Here is a 21,474-nt window from a genome sequence, read left to right as displayed (position 1 = left end):
TTTACTTTCTGTTTAGCTTGAATGCTGATATTTTTTGTTGGTTCTTTTGGCCTCTGATTAATTTCAAGAAACCTCTTTGCTATTTGGCCTTGAGGTTGCCATTGCTTCACATGCATACAGAGCGGGGGTACATATAGAAAGCATAGAGAGCGGGATTGTGTACTGCAACAACTGAAGAGAAATTTAAGCAAAGGAAAGGCGAGTTTCTCGGCATCTATGGTGCAGTTCCCGTCCTCCCCATTCCTGGCTGTGCATCTGCCAGTATTTATGGTCTGAGTGTGGTTGGGTTGGAGAAAGGAGAGGCAGAGGGAAAGGAGACGCAAGTTGTATGTCTATCATTTTTGTTACGTGCTGGAGGAATTGGATAATGGCTAAGAAGCATGCGAATGGATTTTCTCCTCAAGCAGGTAGGGAATATTTATGTATATTCTGTTATTGATGTGAACACAGTTCATAGCATCTGGAACGAAGAATGTCAGGGAAGATGCTATAGTCCATGTCTCTAACTGCTTCATGGAACTATTTAATGGATTAATACAGCTCATTTTGATCCATCTAATTCCATTTTACCATCATTCTACTTTTAACCCAATGTTAGGAAAGATGAAGTCATGGAGCGAGGCATCAGGGCCACTAGGTCCATTAACCATAAGCTTCAAAGTGTAATCACTCCCTTTGTGAGGAGAAATGATGATACACATACGAGGGAAGTAAAAGGGTAATGGATCAGCCATCTGATATTTTTTCAACAAAAAAAAAAAAACAAAGTCATCTGATATTTACAGTCCATGACTCCAAGACTTCAGTTTGTTACTATAATGGAAGAAAATAAAGACACAATTGTTTTTATAATTTTTAATTGCTAGGAACTGAAAGAAAACGAGTAAATTATGATTTTCCTCTCCATTAACCTTGGTTCAACTCTTTAATTCCTTATAATTTTTAAAATTGTGAATAGCATTAACACCAGCATTATCAAAGGATATTCACTCCATCTGGCTGATATAAATTCCACTCTCCAAATCCTATTACTGTACTAAGATAATCTACAGAAACATTTGCCAATTCAATACATTTTCACAAATATAAATTATGGGTACAAGTACATTAATTTTAAGATCCTGGCACGAATTTGGTGGCATAGACCCAAGCATTGTTGGCGACAGGGTTGTCAAGGTGGTCCAAGAGATTCTCGAGAGGGCCCTTGCCGGTGACAATAGCCTGGACGAAGAATCCGAACATAGAGAACATGGCGAGGCGGCCATTCTTGATCTCCTTCACCTTGAGCTCAGCAAAGGTTACAGGGTCATCAGCAAGGCCCAGGGGGTCGAAGTAGGTTCCACCAGGGTAGAGGTTGTTCCCCTCGCCCACTCCTGGGAGGCCATTGATGCGGAATCCTTCTACCAGTCCCATAAGGATGACTTGGAAGCCTAGAACTGCCAGAATGCTCTGAGCATGGACGAGGTTTGGGTTGCCCAGATAGTCTAGCCCTCCTTCAGAAAAGATCTGAGCTCCAGCTTTGAACCAAACTGGTTCCTTGAAGTCCACTCTAACCCACTTCTCAAGAACTTCGGGGGTGATGCACCCGAGCGCGCCCAGCATAGCCCATCGGCCGTGGATCACCTGACATATTTCAAGCATAAAACCATTACTGTAATTATTGTTCTGATAAAGCTGTCATTTATTTCAAATAACCAGAAAATATAACCAGAAAACACTGTCATCTCTCTCTCGATCCAACTCGATTTAATCGACCACTAGGCACTAGTAAATGGAAGCTGATGGATTACCGATTACCTCAAGAGCCCTGTTCCTAGCGAAGGCCTCTGGGTCAGCTGATAAGCCGGCAGTGTCCCAGCCGTAGTCTCCGGGAAATTCTCCGGTGAGATACGAAGGTGTTTGAGCAGAGAAGGGCCCCAGGTACTTAACACGGTCCGGTCCATACCATAATTCGTTCCCCTGTTCAAATTACAAAGCCGAAGTGGAGAAAAAAGTTTTTGCTTAGTAATACTCCAATAAATCAAGAAGGTATAAAAGGAAGATATACAGAAGAGGTGGAAGCCATTAATAAAACTTGGGAGCTTAGGTTTGGTAGCACTCCTCTGGAATGTTTCTGATATTCCCGAGTTCCCTGCAAAACCAGAAACGTTCATTTGGAATGTTACCTAACGCGGCCTTACCATAGTGAACTTGCCGGTTCCCATAGAAACAACATTTCTAAGTGGGTTTGCGTTGGATCCTCTCTGACCCAAGAACGGGGTTGGTCTAAGGACAGTGGTGGAGCTGGCGGATGCTGCCATGAGTGTGGCCACCATCTCTATCACCTTTCGGGTTGTATGGGTTGCCGGAAAGAGACCGGAAAGTTTCTGGGAAGCAGTTATTTCAGATGGGACTGTATGAGGGGTTGTGATAGCTCTGAGAATTTAATTGCAGTCTGAGAGAGTGAAGGAAGAAGCATGTATTGTGTAGAGAGGGAGAATCAGAACGGGTGGCTAGGAATGTTAGGGGGTTTTCGAGGTTTCAATCAGCCAATAGCAAGGCTTTGAAGGATTTGAAGTATCTCCAACTCACATCCTTCTATCCACACGTTTTGTCCTGTCTCTAGAACCAGAAATTGTCATTGTTTAATAACTTACAGAGTTACAGTGATTAAAATATCTAGCAAATGGGTTCATACTTCATAGATAAACTGTTCCATCGTGAACATGACCTTGACCATAATTGAATGTTTGATCAATAGGTCGACGACACTAAATTTCTGGTACCACAGAAATCGCCTTTTTTTAGAGATGGAGTTAACGAACTGAGTTCCGAGGATTGATCCTCCAAGAGGTGCCACAATAAACTTTCAGCGAATAGATAAAAATAAAAAATAAATAAAAGGCAAATGCTAGCATGTGGAGTACTGATCTTCTATATGATATGTATGTGTGATATGAACTTGTGACTAGTGCTGTCAATGGACCGGTTTGGGTCCAAAATCAATTTGGATGGAATGGACGGACCAATAAGACATGTTGAATTGGATCGGTTCAGATTTAATGTCCCAAGTCTTTATTGGTTTGGAAAGGATCTGGTCCATCCATCTGTAATAGATTTATATTGGATTGGGTCAGACTCAACCAATATCCCGTAAGATTTATACATGTGTCAATGGATCAGTTTGGATAGAATAAATCTAAATTAAGGGTCTGTTTGGTTTTTAGGAATAAGTGTCTGGAATTGGAATTGGAATAGCCCATTCCGATCCCTACTGCTTGTTTGGTAGGAATGAGATTCCAAATGGCCATCCCCTCCGCATTCCAAAGTCTGTCTGTTTGGTTTCTAGGAATAAGTGTCTAGTTTCTAGACACCCTATTCTCACAACCAAATGGGGCCTAAATAACTCATGACAAAAATCCCCCAAATCCTAATATTAATAAAAATATAAAATCTTATTAAATTAACAATAAGTTAAAAATAAGTGTAAATCTCTTAAACTATTCCTGCTGTTCACGAAATTGACAAACTAAACTCTTACTGTTTACATACTTCTTAAAGTACCCTTAAGTTTTTTAAGAATTGTCTAAAACCTCAATTTCCGTTAACTTTCCGTCACACTTCGTTCACATGTAACATCACATGAGTGATAATTATTTTAAAATTCCTAAAATACCCTTATTATTCACCACCGTTGTCAAAAGTTGCAGCGGTGGCAGTGATTTTGGTATCGTTGTCGCAAGTAACGGCGACCACTACAACTTACGAACAACAAAAGTTTGGTGATCACACTATACTGATCAATACCCACCCATTCACCACAACAAATCGGACGGATTCAAGGACCCTTGTCCATCATGTTTGAAGGTTGGCCATGTCTAGCAAGGAGCGAGGGCAAGAAGTAGAGCAAGAATGCCTTTACAAGATTTGTCTTCTGCCAACTAGCTCAGAAAGTACATGTTTTGGCTTTATCCTGTGAATCTGGTTCAATCTCACTAAGAACAATGAAGCCATCATCTCCACCTTTAGATCAAGCCTCGAATAAATTCTGTTGCAAAACAAAACAAGGCAACATAATTTAGAGATGCAAGGAGTGCCATTGTTCTTTTGTATCACCGTGAATTGGTGGAGGATTCCATTTGAAAAAATGCAGGGTACTATGATAAGAAATTAAATCACACACCATTTTGGGTTCTGAATGAGGGTCGGGGAAGGATAGAGTGCTAGACAGGGCAGCTTACTCCTGAACTTTGGTTGCATCAAAGCATACAACCCCACAAGGCCAGCACCACATGAGATGGCACGGTGTAGAACCCAATGGCAGCATTTAAACAAAGCACCGTGAACAAGAAAGTGGCTATTGGATCTCTGCAAATGTTTGTATTCTCCCAGGCTTCCATAGCTACTTCGTTGTCAGTCGTACATCGCTGCTATACATCGTTGATTATCTAAGACGTGGTATCCCCATCGTGAAGTGAGACTTGGAGATTGAATCCGCGAACCAAACCTTGAAACCACCTTGGATTCATATATTCTACTTCTGTGAACCAAACCGTACTTCGGTATCCTTTGTCCAGACTTAATGGCCAGGCCTGTTACTCTTGAACAGACGAAGGTTTATTGCCAACCAGTTTAGAAAGTACATGTTTTGGCTCTATTCTGGCGAGAATGAACCAGATCTTATGCTTGATCATCACTTTCCTCACTTTCAGTTCTAGCTCTGCGTTCTTGCAGTTGTGCGGTCGTCTGAACATTGATTTTATCCTCCAATCGGGGAGATGCATGAAGTCCACAGCAAAGGGAGTCCACTTTTGTTCCGTAAATATTGTCGCCCCCATGATATGATTTTGGGTTTATTTGTGCACCAGTTGGGTTTTATTTTGAAAATTTGATGAACAGTGATGAAAAAATTAGATATTTCATTTTTTTTGTTAGTATTTACCGGTGTGTCAATTGTTAAAAAACTTAAGGGTAGCTTAAGACAATAGGTAAAGAGTAAGGGCACAATTTAGAAATTTTGTGAATAGTAGGGGTAGTTTAAGAGATTTATCCTAATAATAAAAAAAATAATATATTAATAATAAAATATTAAAATATTACTAAATTATTAAAAAATATTAGCAAAATAGTAACAAAACAATAGTACTATAATAAAATATTAATAAATTAATAATAACAAACAATGATATTAGTTATTAAATTTAATAATAATAAATAATAAATAAATATTGCTAGAAAATAATTAAATTAATATAAATAATGATAATAAGACATTAATAATTAAACAATAAAATATTATGAAACTAATAGTAAGATAATAATAATAATAATATAAGAGTATATGAATAATTGAAATAATAACAAAATATTAGTAAATATTCATAAAATAATAATACCATAATAACATATAATATATTAATAGTAAAAAACAAAGATATTATTTATTTAATAACAGATTCTAATTCTGATACCTGATTGAATCAAACAAAACATGCGTAAAAAATAGGTGATTCCCATTGGTGTGGTGTGGGTTTCACAGGTAGCATTCCTTTTACACACCGTAAACTGTAGCATTCCCACTTCAGCGAGGTCTGTGTCTACTTAATTATATTCAATTTTAATCGTTCAGCGTTTAGCCCACGAGAAGTCTGTTTTTTATCTATACATCTGGTAATTTGTACTTTCTTTTTCTTTTGTTCTTTCATTCGTACCAAGACTCAATGGTCGGTCCTGATTCGAGATCTGTGTCCGGCATTTTTTTTTTTTTTTGCTTTGCTCTACTTCCGTTAGGAAACTAACAGTAGATTTTTCCTGTAAAAGAATTATTTTATAGAAAGAACAAAATTAATCTATTTCTGTCATTCCATTTCCCTGGAAAAACATTTGCAGCTAAAAAGTAAACACCTGAAACTGAAAGTCAGTAGTCTAGTGGTTTATAAATCTGCTCCATGGTTTTATTTTCCTTTCTCACCAGGCAAATTGAGGCCATTTGCGACTAGTAAAGTTAGGGCTAATCAATTGATCATACGCCAAATCCGGGCTAGGCTTAGCATAGAGGTGTAAATAGGGCCATGCTGGGCCGGTACGGCATGATTCATGGGTGGCTCATATTTTTGGTGGGTTGTGTCATGCTGGTCCATGGGCCGAATTGGGCCGTGCTTTCTTCCCTTTGGGAATTTTTGGGAGTCGCCCTAGCACGGCCCATGGTCCAAGCCCATGTGGGCCCATGTCGTGCTACAAATCAAGCCTTAGGCCAGGCCGGGTTGTGGATCGGCCAAGCCATGAGAAATATGTTTCTTAAAAAAATGAAAAAAAATAATAAAAATTTAAAGTAAATTAACACAATAGACAAAATTAAAAAAAAATTATTTTATATTAATTTTGATGTATACAATATCCCAGGCCCAGTACGACCCACGTTTCGTCATGCTGGGCTATGGGTGACATGGCTCGATTTACACCTATATAGCCTAGGCCGGGCTGAAAATGGCCATCCCAATCACTAGTCAATTTACGTTTCTAATGCCCCTAGGTTGTGTTTGGTGCCATTGCCACTTCTACTTGCAATATTTTAGGTTAATAAATAGAGATTTTAAGAAAATATATTTTTTTCTACCACAAATGATTTGAGTTATAAATACAATATTTGGTACCATTGATGTTTCTTAAGCCAAATTTGATTTTTCTACTATAAATGTCAACACTTAATCCAATGCATATATTTAGGGGTGCTAATGGATCACATCGTGATCTCATTCGGTCTGAAGTCTGAACTTTGTTAGATTCAGGTATCCTATTTCGGATTTTCAGATCGGATCAGATAATTGAATCACCTTTATCCAATTCGGAAGGACCCAATCTGATATAAATATATTATTTATATTGCATTTTTGTAAATTTTTATATTATTATTTTTTTATAAGAAACATGTATATATATGATGAAAACAATTGAAATAATACTTTAATTTTTTATTTTTTATTTAATTTATTATATTTTCTTTATATCTAATTTAGATATATTTTGATTCCAATTAGATTGATTCATTTGCATCCCTATTGATGCTTATTTAGTGGAAGTGGTAATTTTGTGTGATGTGACAAGATAAATTTTAAAAATATTATATTGACCAGCCTAAAATGTTGTAAGTAGAAATTGCAATAGTAAACAATATAATAATTAGAAATTGATATGAATTGTCATGTCACATCATTGATCAATACAAATTGTTGGTTGTTATTCAAAACATGAAATTTGATGTTACATAAATCAGCAATCACCACATGCAACATGACAATTCATATTTTTCATTATTTTCTATTGATCAACCCCAAAACAGAAATTGTAATGATATCAAATACAATCTTAAATCTTTAAAATAAAATACAACCTTAATTAGCAAGGTCTGAATCATCTGGTGAATGAGGTGGGTGATTAGAAAACCAAGCTTCACTCTTAATTAATAAGAGTATGTTATTCTTTTGTAAAGATCGATCATTAATCATTTGTTGCTAATATTTATGACAGTGATATAACGTGTGGTTGCAATTTACGACGGATACAGAGTGGGTCGAAAATCCGTTATAGAGAAATCATCAAATCAAGAGATTCGCCACAAGATTTGGCATGCAGCTGAAATCTCATTTCACAAAATATGTTCCTCATATGTTGTTGCAATGCGATTAAAATTTATTATATCAACAAATTAAAATTTATAATCATAAAGTCCCACTTTAGAAAGAATATAAATGTAAATATGTAGAGCGTAAATACATATAAAATAATACAAAATATAAGGTTTACATTCTACATATTTACATTTATACTCCTTCCAAACTCAGCCAAAGGTCCAACCTCAACAACCGAACTAACTGATCAGTTGATTACTTTGATGGATTAAAATCGGTATAGGTTATCTTTACGTGTATTGAGATTCATGTACGGAATGAAAATAATGGTATATAGTAAAATAATTATAAGAAGTAAGGAATTTATATATAAGAATTAGCTCATAATTTAAATTTGCCTAGCTAGTGTTCTAATACCCCATTTTGATTTATAACTAATTAATAACAATGGCGTCACCACTCTCTCTCTCTCTCTCTCACAAATGCATAGATGCTTTGATGCAGATCTATTTACAGGCCAAGATATATAAATGTAGTTCCTTGTTAGGAATCTTTTAGAGCCATTCAGATAACCCGAACTTCACATACACAGCTCTCCGGCTCGTCTCTGAAAGTGCTTGTCTTGTCTTGATGAGTTCTCTACGACTATTGAAAAGCAAGAACATGGAGAGAGAGAGAGAAAGGAAATTCGGAGGCAACAAAGGAGGTTTACACGTAGAATACTATAATAATATTATTGGTCACTTCCGAAAACCCAAAATGCTATTCAAGAGGCGGGAACGGAAGATATGCGAGTGAGTGAGAAGGTGCGATTTCCGATGCTTCCAAAGCTTGAGCTCCAGCCAGTGCTTCGTCACCATCGTAGACGGCTTTCGCCCAACTCCCACCTCGCTTGGGCTTGGCTGCCGCCTTGTTGTTGCCATGATGAATATGCAAACAACGACAGACACTAGGACAAAGGCGATGGTGGGAGGAGTAAAGCCGAAGGTGAGTTTGTTTGAGACGTCCAGCACCCAACTGTCGTCTGATTTCTCATCCACCAGCTGCTGCCACTTCACCATTGAACCAGATGGACTCGTCATCTTCTTGATTAGTTTTCTTCCATCTAGCTACTACTCCATACAAAAACCAACGGGGTTACGCGGGACGAGCCGACTACTTACCGACCACCTCCCCTGCTACTTTATAATATCATTCCCAGTTCCCAGTTCCCAGTTCCAACGAGGAGTTTGTCTCGTCTTTGACTCTTTAATTTAAAAAAAGAAGAAAAATGTAATACCAAAGAAAAATAAAAAATAGGGTTGGGTCAGGGTTCCAAGATTCTCTTTCTATCACGCGATGTACGTGGGATGGATAAAATAAGCACGTGATAAATCACTCACTTCGCTCTCTTCCTTTAGAATAAATTGCTCAAACCTTTCCTTATAATTGCAATAAGCTATCAGCTCTCCTAGACCTCAAGTACTTCCTTCCTCTCTCTCTCTCTCTATATATATATATATCTCGGTATCAAGATGTCCAAAATATTTATACAGTTAATTTTTTTTACTAAAATGTATATGTTTTCACATTTTCTCTTTTTATATCAATGGCTACTTCAAATGTGATGGAGCGCGATCCGACCGGTCTTAGCTGTTCGCTGCCTTACTTCCGAATGGGGTAGTAGGGAACCTGAAACGGAGGAGATGGGAAAGCTCCGGGGGGAACCCGGTGTAGAGGCTCCGAAGCTTAAGTTAGAACCCTTCAAAAGCAAGGTAATACCAGATGACGCAAAGTTTGCATACCTCCATTGTCGGGGGGCAGGGGGCTCTTATAGTCACTTCGTGCACTCGTCCCGAGGCCCTTGTCAGTTCGGGTATGATTACCCTTGTGCTTGTCAATTCGGCCGTCATCCTTTCTGCTGAGACAGAACCGTCACTGCATAACCGTCTTTCTAACTGGAGATGGCGGTGTCAGTGGCGGTGGTAGGTGGCCGTTTAGAGTGCTGCCGCCAAACGTCAGATCCCAAGTCAGTCAGGCGTGGCGCCCTCGGGCACGGACTTCCCTAGTGTCAGGCATGGTACGACTAGTTTGGTTTTGGTGCCCAGAAGGTGATGCGAAGTGCTGAGCGAGGCGGTCTTGAGCTCGGAGGTATCGATAGGGCAGGTCAGTTCGGCAAAGTGTATCCCGAGCTGTTACAAGGTGGGTCAGTTCGGTAGAGTGTATCCCGAGCTGTTACAAGGTGGGTTAGTTCGGTGAAGTGTATACCGAGCTGTTGCAAGGTGGGTCAGTTCGGCGAAGTGTATCCCGAGCTGTTACAAGGTGGGTCAGTTCGGCGGAGTGTATCCCGAGCTGTTACAAGGTGGGTCAGTTCGGCGAAGTGTATACCGAGCTGTTGCGAGGTGGGTCAGTTCGGCGAAGTGTATCCCGAGCTGTTGCAAGGTGGGTCAGTTCGGCGAAGTGTATCCCAAGCTGTTGCAAGGTGGGTCAGTTCGGCGAAGTGTGTCCCCTTCCCACCTATGCTTGGCCCCTTTTGCCGAGCTGTTGTTCCTGCCATGTGTCACATAATAGAGAGGTTGGGCCAAATCTTACTTCATCAAAATCCTTTTAATTTCTTTTTTGAAATTGATCTACTTTTCAAAATCGCCCTTCATATGGTATCAATCTCTTAAATGTAAAGTTGCAACTTTAAACCAAGGTTATGAAAATCAAACTGTACCATTTAACTTTGAACCCCAGAACAGTTTGGTTGGGGTTCAGACTAGACGTTTGAACCATTTAACTCAAAAATTGGTAGTTAAAGCAGTTTTGTTTTTGGGTCAATTTTTTAAAACTAGCTAGAGGTGTAAATCAGGCCATGTTAGGCTAGCATAATACAGCCCGTATGCGACTTGTGCAAAATGCGAGTCGTGCCATGCCAGCCCCCAAGTTGAGTTGGGCTGTATTTCCCTCCCTTGGGATACTTTGGGGGGTTGGCCCAGCATGATCCACGGCTTGAGCCCGCACAGGACAGGCTGGTCCACTAGCTGAGTCTTGGGCTGGGTCGGACCAAGCCATGTTTTTTAAAAATTTAAAAAAGTAATAAAAATTTTCACATAAATTAGAAAAATAGACAAAAATTAAAAAATAAAAGATCTTAAAATTTTATTTTATGAATTTTAATGTATACAATTATTTATATATGCAATAATAAAATGAATAATATAATAAAATTGAAAATAAAATTATATATTAATATATTATATATAGAATATATATATGGCTGTGGGTGCCACGACCCAATTTATCATCTATATTAACCAACCTCAATAGTAACTATATTTTAAACATTTTCATGCTTAGAGGATTTTAATAAAGGGAGTCTACTTACAAATGTGTTACATAGGAGAGGTGATATGTGATTGTTATCACCAAACTTTAGGAAAGGTTTTATTACCGAAAATAATAATAATAAAAAAAAACTTTAGGAGAGGTTTGAGCAATTTATACTTTCCATTTTTTCATGTGTTAGAATCCTTAATTGTTATTGGTGAAACCCCGGCTAGGGAAGAATGGAAAGATATGATACCAAAAAAATCTACAATTCTGCCAAGAAAATGGTTGTGGGTTATTCTCAGGCCAACCTGATTCCCAAAAGTGAGAACCCTACTACACACATGTACCGCTGACTCTGAACAGTGAATCAAATAACGCCAGTTCAAAAGTGGGTGGCCTATCAAATCAGGATTAATCAGGTGGATGTAATCCCACATGCTTTGTTAGATCTGCTTTCTTGTTTATTGAATTCATCTGGTTTAAAATTTTCTATACAAAAACCTTCGTTCGCCACCATTAATGATTATTGGCTCTGTTTTTCTGTTGTTATGGTCTAAATTTGAGGTGATATCAAGACACTAAGCTTATTCTTCCATTTCCCTGATCTGCTACTGGTATTTTAAATTGGATATTTTATTTATCAAAGCTCCTTCATTGTGATAGTATTGGATCTGGTTTGGTTGAATATTGGCGGGGTAAACGAAGCCTTTGATTTTTGTGGTGAAACTCTTGTTGACAATGGTGATAATGAAAATTAATGGTGGGAACTAAAAAATAGGGGTTGATTTTTCACAAAAAAATTTAAGGAGTGTTCTATAGGATAGATGAGAAATTGGGTGGAGTGTTTTCATCGACATCATAGGTAGTTGTTCTACACAGTGAGCAAAAATGTGTGAATTGAATCACACCACACCTCTACATTTACATCCTTAACGACGGGAAATGGTGAACAATGGCGAGCTTCTACCTAGCAACGGATTAGCAATAGCAAGCCTTGTAATGACCAATGAAACCAAATGGTAAGAGGGAAATATTGCACAAAAAAAAAAAACAAAATAACAGTGGAAAATAGAGATGAATTACTTACATCCAAGGTTTTTAAAATCGACCCAAATAACGAACTAGTTAGGGGTCCGGTTCCCAGGTCGAACGGTCCAAAAAATTAAAAAATAAAAACTGTCAAAATTGTTGAACGGTTCGAATGGTTCAACCACTCGGGTTAGCGGTTTGTTGACCAAATCAACGTTTTTTGTGGAAAAACGAAACCAATCACTTGACCGGTTCTCGATTTTCCGGTCTGACCAGTCTAGTTTTGGAAACCATGCTTACATTTGATGGCCCAATGATGCAGTGGTGTTCGAAGTAGCAATAGTGCCTGACATGAGATAGAGAGGTAGTAGACACGGGTTTCATATTGATGAACCTAAATGCAATGGTAATCTGTTGAGAATAGTGCGAAGTATCGAAAGAAACACAATAGAGTAGTGCAAAAAGTATAGAATAAATTGGAGTAAATGTCTACGATAGCAATGGACTGTCCATAAAAAATAACCGTTGATGATATTTTTACCTTGTGGTGTAGACCAATCCCTATACCACGGTGCAACCGAACAATAGAATTGCATTCGTATGAGTTATTGAAATACCTTCACTCCATTATTGATTTGTCAAGATTCCTTTGCATGTGATATTTCATATGGCTGTTGCTTTTTAGAAATCCAAAAAAGAAATTTTGCCCTTTTTATGGTCCCTTTGGCAACATCATATATCCATATTTTTCTTTTTCCCGTCGAGACATAAATAGTGTGGGCAGTGATGATCGAATTCAGATCTGCACCCCACAGAGGGTGTCCCACAAGTGCCCCCAAATATGTATTGGAAGCATCTTCCACAGTTGCCATTGGGATATTCTCTTAATACATGGTTGGGATGTACTAGGGCGCAGATGTGAATTTGTGATGGTCATGCGACGATAAGTTTTTTTAACAAAGCATTTGATTTTTTTTTTTTTTATCTATCTCAGTCAAGTATATAAGACTATTATCCCCCCAAAAAAAGGATAATATGAAATAAATGAAAATATTTTGGTGGAATTAATTATGAAGCGTATAAGTCGCTTTTCTGACGAGGGAGATTCACTGTTTAGAAAGAATTAGCAAGGGTAAAAAAAGATTTTTGATGATTCCATTAGACATAACTTTAACAAGGGAGGCATTGGTCCTTTTTGAAAAAGAAAGGGGGTGATTTAGTATTTATCAAAATCATCACGAGAGGTTTAAAATTTTTTTCCCCCCAAAACAAACTAATAAGGCTGTTGTGGTCCTTATGGTTCTTCTTGTTTAAGAATTGGATTGTTCCAAATGATCAAAACCGGATATATGTGGCATCTGGCATGGAGTGGAGTGAATTGAACTCTCGGATCTGGGCTTGACTCGAAACGTTTGGGTTGATTTATGCAGAAATAGTTTTTCTACGTAAAAAGTTTGAATTATTTTGATCAATATAAACTGCTGCTTTTCCCTAAGACATCATAGTTGATCTTTCAATTATAAACATCAATAATTAATCCCGCACATTTATTTTTTGTGATTGAAATAACTCTTGTGAATGTGATTATTCATATTTTTCATCAATTTGTATTAATCAAACTAAAACGTTTCGAGTTAAGAAACAACAATGATACCAAATGTAATATAGAGTTTAGCATTTCTCCCATTATTTTTAAATGAACTAGAAAATTAATACGTGTTACAAGGCGATTGGGTGCCCATCCCGCACATTGTAACTTGTCTTCAGCTCATCCCAACCCGCTGGTAGGTGGATACAAGTATGAGCATATGGCTCTCACCCACCTAAAGCTTAAAAAGACATGGAAAGAGTTAAATGCAAGTTTTACTCTTTAGAATAGAAAGATTTGGACCGAATCCCGTCTGTACCTGGGTTGGATTGGGCTATCCCCGTTGTATAGTCCCTGGAGAAGAAAAAAAAAAAAAAAAGAATAGGAATTGAAATTTACTTGTGCAGTTGACTTCCGATGAATAACTTAGGACAATTCAGACTTTTTTTTTTTTTTTTTTTTTTTTTTTTTTTTTTTGCGATGGTAGCTCCTGTGCACACTGTAAAAGCATGGGAATCAAATTGTACATTTGGGAAACATCTTTGCAGGAAATTCGGGATCCGATTTTTGGCCCGTACAATACATAATATATTAATATGGCCACCCTCCATAATTTGTTCTTGCCATTTAATGAAGTTTTATGCCAGTATTTGAGATGAAATTAAAAGCAAAAAAGAAAAAAAAAAAGAAAAAAGAAAAATCCTGTTTGTTTCACTATTTTTAACTTCCAGTCAAACCAGTTTGGTTGGACTGCTTGATCCATGGATCATCTAGCCAAAATTTTGGGTCCATTTTATCATTGAACCACTTGCAAAAAAAATTGTTTAAGTAGTCAATGACCCATAATCCGGTTAGTTGAAATGTAACTATTTTTATTATTAATAAAATTGTTTAATTTTTTTTAATAATTTTAACTATTCTTATCATTAATAAAAACAACCCTTATTTGTTACATTAAATTTTATTATATATGATGAATATATAATGTTAGAAATATATACATTTTTTTAGAAAAAAATATATTTTTTACAATTTATATATTTTTAAAATCTTTATTATTTAAGTGACTGATCAATTGGGTCAAGTTATAATAAACTCTCCTCCAACTCCATCATAGCAAATAGAGAAATATTCAAAACTTGGAAGGAGATCCCTGCAATTGGCTAGAATTGAAGCAATACTTCAATGTCAAGACTGAAGATTGAGAGGTCATCAACAGATATTGAAGTCATTGAACAACGTTCAGAGAGTCTCCTTCGAGAGTAACTTTTCTGAGATTCAAGTAAGTGCAAAGAGAAGTCCTTTATCTGAAGGCCATCTGTTCAGCTTCGATTGGAGAGCAAATAGGTAACGGCCTTTGCTCGGGAGGAAATATATGAACCTCTCCCATCTCTGATAATTACGCACAGACCAGCTTTATCCCACCCACACGCGCCATGGCAGTTCCCTTTAAATTCAATACTGTGCCTTAGATTGCGTTTATTTGTGATATAAAAGCTGAATAAAAATTTAAAACATTTAATCATGGGGTCTACGTTTTGCACCGATTTCAAATAAATAGAAAGAATACAAAAAATGGGTTATACTTTGCATTTCTGTACTGAAAAGAGAGTATGTATATAGATTACATATTTGTGTTTGCATTATAAATAAATACAAACTTAATTAACAAAAAAAAGATTCCACTGAAAGCATTACTGCAACACCACGGTGTTCTGTTGCAGATTTAATGGCTTTGTGTTTTCCTTTCTTGCTTCTTGATTGAAAGAAACTTTTGCTTCATCAAAGACTCGAGAGCATTTTTCAATAGCCACAGCTAATGACAACTGAAGCCAGGTCTTTTTAAATTATTGATGCAATTTACTAAAAAATTGCAGGTTTCCAAGAGATTTGGTTAAACAGTATTATTGCTATACTTGGTTAAATTCTTTGATGCTTTGTTATAATTTACTCTCTATTTTAGTTGTTTCATTCTCACAATTGAAAGCAATGGTTGGCTCTTCAACAAATTGTTTTTGTAATATTGTAGTTGTATCATTCTTTGGCTCTTCTATATTTTGTATGAATTTCACTTATTGTCTATGGGTATATGTTATATTTTTCAGGGAACCCACATTAAAATTTTACAAGGTAAAAGATTGATCAAATGGTTGCAAGAATGTGTTTTGATGGAGGGTGATTTGACCCGACCTCCTAAGAAGGTGACACGTGGATGTGACTCAGCATAAGCAACAACTCAGCATGACAGTCTCGCTACGACTGAGTAGCGAGCTCGTTAAGACCCTCTCAGGACAGCTCGCTACATTACAGCTCGCCACGGAATGAGCCCGCTACAGCGCGAGCTCGTGGACCCCGGCATATGGAAAGGGAATACTCCAAGACAAGTCTATCCCAGTTCGCGAGTTGAGAGAACTAGCTCACTCCAATACTTAGGCAAGAAGACTGCCCCAAAGGCAACCTCAGGCAGAATCACCTTGGGACACATCTAGGAGCTCCCTACAAGGTAGCTTGCTACAGGGCAACTCGCTGTTAAACGATGCGGAGTTCTCAGGAAGCTTCTTATCTGACAAGACTGTACTCGTCAGACTGCATCATGTCTCCTGACTAATGGTGCAGTCACTACCAACCTAGCATACTACACCCATGTCCCTCGATAGGTGGTGGCGTGTCTTTCCTTTTTGGGTCGTGTCTCTCATCAGATTGGGCAATAACCTGCAACAGTTACCTGTGCAACCCTGGCAAATAACGGATGCGACAGAGAGCTAGTGGCGGTTACGCCCATTTTGACAAGAACACCTGCATTTAAAGCCCCCAGGGTCGAAGGGGCAAAGGTATCTTGCATCTTGTATCTTGAGTTAATCTCGAACTTTCATTGATCTAGTGCTACCCGCACTTTTAGCTCTTTTCGCATTCCTTACCGCTTTCTCAGGTGTTCTAACTTAAGCATCGGAGTATTCCCACTAGGCAAGTCCCCAGGGAATCCTTCACTGTCTTTTCCTCAGGTACCATCCGTCACTAGCTAGGAGCCAGTCGACTGCCAGGTAGGAGTGCCCGGATCGTGCTGCATCATTTGGCGCCGTCTGTGGGAATCACTTCAAAATGTCTTCCTCTAATTCCCAAAACTCCCTCTCAAAAACTTAGCATTCATGGCTTCCTCTAGTAATGCCGAACGTGGCACCTTTACTGAACCTTTACTGAACCTTCATTGTCTTCTCCTCAGGTACCGTCCATCGCCAGGTAGGAGCCAGTCGACTGCCAACTAGGAGTGCTTGAATCGCGCTGCATTATTTGGCGCCGTCTGTGGGAATCACTTCAAAAAGCCTTCCTCTAATCCCCACAACTCCCTCTCAAAAACTCATGGCTTCCTCTAATAATGGCGGACGTGGCACCTTTACTGAACCTTCCGTTGTTCCCCTAGTAAGCAACCAAAACCAGCTTGAAGACCTGGTGCAGTGTATGCAAGCCATGCAAGCTCAAATGCAACAGTTCCAGCAGTTTCAACTCTACTAGCAGCAAGTGTTGCATCAAGTTTCTTAGTACCAATACTAACAGTAGTTCCCTTCATTGTCTCAGGCCCAACAGCCGCTTCCCCCTCGGCGTCCAACCTCGAAGCAAGCTAAGCACTCTCACCGGAGCAAACATCCTTGTTGAGGAGAGGCCTCTCAAACCTAGAATCCTTCCAAAAGCCAAGCCTCGTCCCATGGTAGGAAGGAGAGACCAGTCACCCCTGCCTCGTAGTCTGCAAGCAGTTCGAGGTCCTAGCCACAGATTACAGGCAGGGTCCTTCGGCTCACAACACCATCAGCAGTCCGAGCCCATCAAGCTTGGTAACACTGAAGCCAGCAGCACCAACGCCGAGCTGACAAAGCAGCAGCAGAGGCACCAGCGAGCTCGCCAAACCGCTACTTGCATCCTGCCCGAGCTCAAGGGTAAGGAGGAGGTGAGCTTAGATGAAGTAAAAGCTACTCCTCTCTTGTTGGTCGATTCCCCTCTGTCATCAAAACTTCTTGCGGTCCCTATGCCAAAGGACTTTAAGCTCCCTCCCCTGGATAAGTACGACGGATCTTTCGATTCGAACGACCATGTGGATGCCTTCCAGTCCTAGATGCACCTGGCAAAGGCTAGTGATTCTTGTATGTGTGTGGCCTTCTCCACCACCTTTAAAGGGGTGGCCTGCACATGGTACCAGAACCTTTCACCCGGATTGATAAGAAGTTGGGCGCAGTTCGTGCAAGTCTTCACCTCCCACTTTGTCACCAGCAAGAGGTGCCCAAGAACTCAAAAAAGCCTCCTTGGCATAGTCTAGAAGGAAGGGGAGTCCATTCAGAGTTATATCAAGCGGTTCAATGACGCTTGTTTGCAAATACCCTGTCTGGACCCTATAGTTCGTCTCACCGCTGCCAAGTGAGGCATTACTCATAAAGAATTCAAGTGGCATGTGGTAGTTAACCAGCCCAAGACTGTGACTGAGTTCCTCAAGCTCGAGGATCAGTTTATAAGGACAGAGGAGGAAATCAACCAGAAGAATGCAAGTGTGCTCGAAAAGAGAAAAAGTGAAGGCGAGTCCTCGATTCAAGGGGATGGTAGAAAGAAAAAAGACCCAGCTCGAGGGGCAAGGCTGAGTCAGCCTTTCCAAGCTCCAGCAGCAGAAAGAACGAACTATACGCCCCTGAACGCGAAGCGGGCCGAGATCCTTAAGGCGATCAAGGATGCCCCATTTGTGAAGTGGCCACCTCGGCTGAAGGCTGATCCTAGTCTAAGGAATAAAAATTTGTATTATAGTTTCCATAAAGATCACGGTCATAGCACCGAAAATTATAAAAACCTCTCCGACGAGATAGAGGAGTTCATCCGTCGTGGATACTTGAAAAATTTTGTACAAAATAATAATAATAAAGTAGGTCGGTGGGGGGAGCAGAATAGAGATGCTTCCGATTCCAGTAGGCAGGCAGAGAAACCATAGAGGCAGCCCCCAGAAGAGAGACCAGTTTGGGGGACTATCCACATAATCGTTGGAGGTTCGATTGTCGCGGGCTGTACCACAGCCGCAACTCGGACATCAGCTCATGAGGCCGCTAGGGAAGAACATAACCCACCAAAGCGACCAAGGATGGAAGACTTGATCTTCTTCACGGAGGACGACGCACGCGGGATCCACTACCCCCATGATGACGTGCTCGTCATAAAGATAAAGATTAACGACTTTGATGTCAGGCTTGTCATTGTCGACTCCGGCAGCTCTGTGGATATCCTCTTCAAAACATCATTCAACCAGCTCTAGCTCCAAGAAAGCAACTTGAAGCCTGCGGACACTCCCCTGGTAGGCTTCAAGGGAGAGGAAGTCAGGCCCCTGGGAAGGATTACAATACCTATGGAAGTCGGCACCTGGCCTAGCATTGGCTCGACCATGACTTCTTAGTGGTCGCAACCCCCTCCCCGTACAATGCCATAGTAGGTCGGCCAATCACCCATGCCTTACGAGTTGTGGTTTCCACTTACTATTTGGCCATGAAGTTTCCCAAGGACTTCGGAATCCGGATAGCACGAGGTGACCAGCTTGAGTCTCATAAGTGCTATGTCATCGCCCTCAAAGGGAAAGCCAAGGTGGTCGACGACCTCGAGCTGGAGCGACCTACAGAGCAGTGCGAGGAGCGAGCTGCACCCATAGAAGAGACTATCTCCATCTCGGCATCGACGGAGGATCCAGCCCGGACGCTTCAGATTGGTGCTTCCATAGAGGAGCTCCTGTGATTTCAATTGATACGCTTCTTACTTGAAAATTTAGATGTTTTTGCATGGTCCGCAGTAGAGATGCTCGGCATAGGCCCCAGCATCATAACTCACAAGCTTAATACTGACCCTTTAGTTAGGCTCGTTAGACAGAAGAAACACAACTTAGCCCCAGTGCGATGGAGGGCAGTCGATGAGGAGTTCGGGAAGCTCTTCACAGCTGACTTTATCAGGGAAGTCCACCACCCGAGCTGGGTGGCCAACTCCGTTCTAGTAAAAAAGGCTAATAGTAAATGGCGCATGCGTATCGACTACACCGACCTGAATCGAGCTTGCCTAAAGGACTGCTTCCCACTCCCCAAGATCGATCGTCTGGTGGATTCGACCTCAGGGCATGAGTTTTTGAGCTTCCTAGACGCCTATTCGGGCTACAACTAGATCAGGATGGACCCAACTGATGAAGAAAAGGCTGCCTTTATAATCGAGCTCGGCCTGTACTGTTACAAGGTCATGCCCTTTGGGTTGAAAAATGCTGGGGCAACCTTTTAGTGACTTGTGAATAAATTGTTTGAGCCATTGATTGGCAGAAAAATAGAATGCTATGTAGACGACATGGTCATCAAGACCCAATTTTTGCATGATTTAATACAAGACTTGCATTTAGTTTTTGAAAATTTGTGTAAATTTCACATGAAATTGAACCCTGATAAGTGTGTCTTCAGTGTTACTTTGGGTAAATTCCTTGGGTACATCGTTAACCGGTGTGACATTGAGGCTAACTCGGATAAAATAAAGGCCATCTTAGACATGAGACCACCCCAAAAAATAAAGGAGGTTCAGAGGCTGAATGGCCGAATGGCTGCTTTGAGCCACTTCATGTCCGAGTTGGCAAACCGCTGCTTGCCTTTCTTTAAAGCGATCAAGAGCAAAGGTATTGAATGGATCAAAGAATGCCAGCTCGCGTTTGACGAGCTCAAAAAGTACCTCGCTAGCATACCAGTCTTAACTCGGCCCGAGGAGGGCGATGTTTTAGAGTTGTACCTCTCGGCAAGTGATGAGGTGGTTAGCTCGATACTAATAAAAGAGGTAGATCGGGTCCAGCAACCTATCTACTATGTTAGTAAAGTATTGCAGGGAGTAGAGACGAGATATCTAGAGATAGAAAAGTTGGTCTATGCACTAGTTATCGCAGCTCGGAAGCTCTGTCCGTACTTCCAAGCTCACACTGTCATCGTCCTCACCAATAAATCTCTGAGGCAAGTTCTACTCAAGCCCGAGGTCTCCGGTAGACTGACGAAGTGGGCCTTTGATCTCAGCAAGTATGACCTCCAATACAAGCCATGAACTGCCATCAAGGCCCAAGCCTTAGTAGACTTCGTCGCGTAATGCACTTTCAGCTCCGAAGTCCCCAGGCCAGTCGAGCACGAGGCCCCCTGCTCGGGCGAGCTCGAAGCTCCCAGGTCAGTTGAGCTTGAGCACCATGAGGTAGTAAACAATGCGGCATCTCTCTTAGTTAGGCCGGGCGTGAACTGGGACGAGGAGCCCTGGATCCTTCACATAGATGGCTCCTCAAACCAGTAGGGCAGCGGAGCCGGAATCGTTCTGTATGGCCCAAGCGGCACAAAACTAGAGTACGCACTACGCTTTGAGTTTGCGGCATCCAACAATGAGGCAGAGTACGAGGCGTTAATAGTCGGGCTAGGTCTAGCCAAAGAAGTGAAAGCCAAGCATATCGTCATCTGCAGCGACTCCCAGCTCGTGGTCAATCAAGTCACAAGTGAATACGAAGCTTGCGAGCCAACTATGATTGCCTACTTGACCAAAGTAAGAGATACTCTGCTCAACTTCCAGTCACACTTCATCAAGCAAATCCCGAGATCGGAGAACGTTGAGGCCGATGCCCTGTCCCGGTTAGCCAGCACTAGGTCTGTTCATAAGAATGCCCAACCCGACCAAACCGACTAACCCGGACTGACCCAACCCAAGTCGGTCGGGTTTTCATCAGTACCGGTCGGTTTTGGGTTGGGCAAATATATAAACCGATATACCGGGTCGATTTCAGTTTTCTTGTGTGAAAATCGAAACCAACCCGACCCGACCCGAACTAGTCTTCTACTAGTTCGGTAGTTCCTAGTTTGAGTAGTTTCCTACTTAACTATAACTAGTTTTCCACCTCAAGTAACTCGACCAGGTCGGGTCGGTTGGGAAAACCTCAATAAACCAACC

General features: G+C 40.5%; 1 protein-coding gene across 1 annotated transcript; it reads right to left on the bottom strand.

The window, feature by feature from the left end:
- Nucleotides 1–1,000: 1,000 nt before the first annotated feature.
- LHCB3 (light-harvesting chlorophyll B-binding protein 3) lies at nucleotides 1,001–2,809 on the bottom strand. Its single transcript, XM_088965166.1, has 3 exons — nucleotides 2,181–2,809; nucleotides 1,798–1,959; nucleotides 1,001–1,623 (listed from the first exon to the last, which is right to left on the bottom strand). Exons 1-3 carry the CDS (start codon nucleotides 2,313–2,315, stop codon nucleotides 1,114–1,116), a joined length of 807 nt encoding a protein of 268 aa, XP_088821292.1. The 5' UTR covers nucleotides 2,316–2,809; the 3' UTR covers nucleotides 1,001–1,113.
- Between the last annotated feature and the right edge of the window lie 18,665 nt (nucleotides 2,810–21,474).

This window comes from Nelumbo lutea, chromosome 1 (assembly GCF_056320005.1).
Source record: "Nelumbo lutea isolate HS-2025 chromosome 1, American lotus-T2T, whole genome shotgun sequence".
NCBI lineage: Eukaryota > Viridiplantae > Streptophyta > Magnoliopsida > Proteales > Nelumbonaceae > Nelumbo > Nelumbo lutea.
Note: the sequence above shows the minus strand (reverse complement) of the source record. Positions and strands in the feature narration are given on the sequence as shown.

Excerpts from the sequence above, each read along its gene's own strand:
- LHCB3 (XM_088965166.1), bottom strand. The coding sequence starts at position 2,315 with ATGGTGGCCACACTCATGGCAGCATCCGCCAGCTCCACCACTGTCCTT. Across the intron at positions 1,960-2,180 it reads GAACCGGCAAGTTCACTATG|GGGAACGAATTATGGTATGG; the intron begins GTAAGGCCGCGT and ends TAATTTGAACAG. Across the intron at positions 1,624-1,797 it reads CTAGGAACAGGGCTCTTGAG|GTGATCCACGGCCGATGGGC; the intron begins GTAATCGGTAAT and ends GAAATATGTCAG.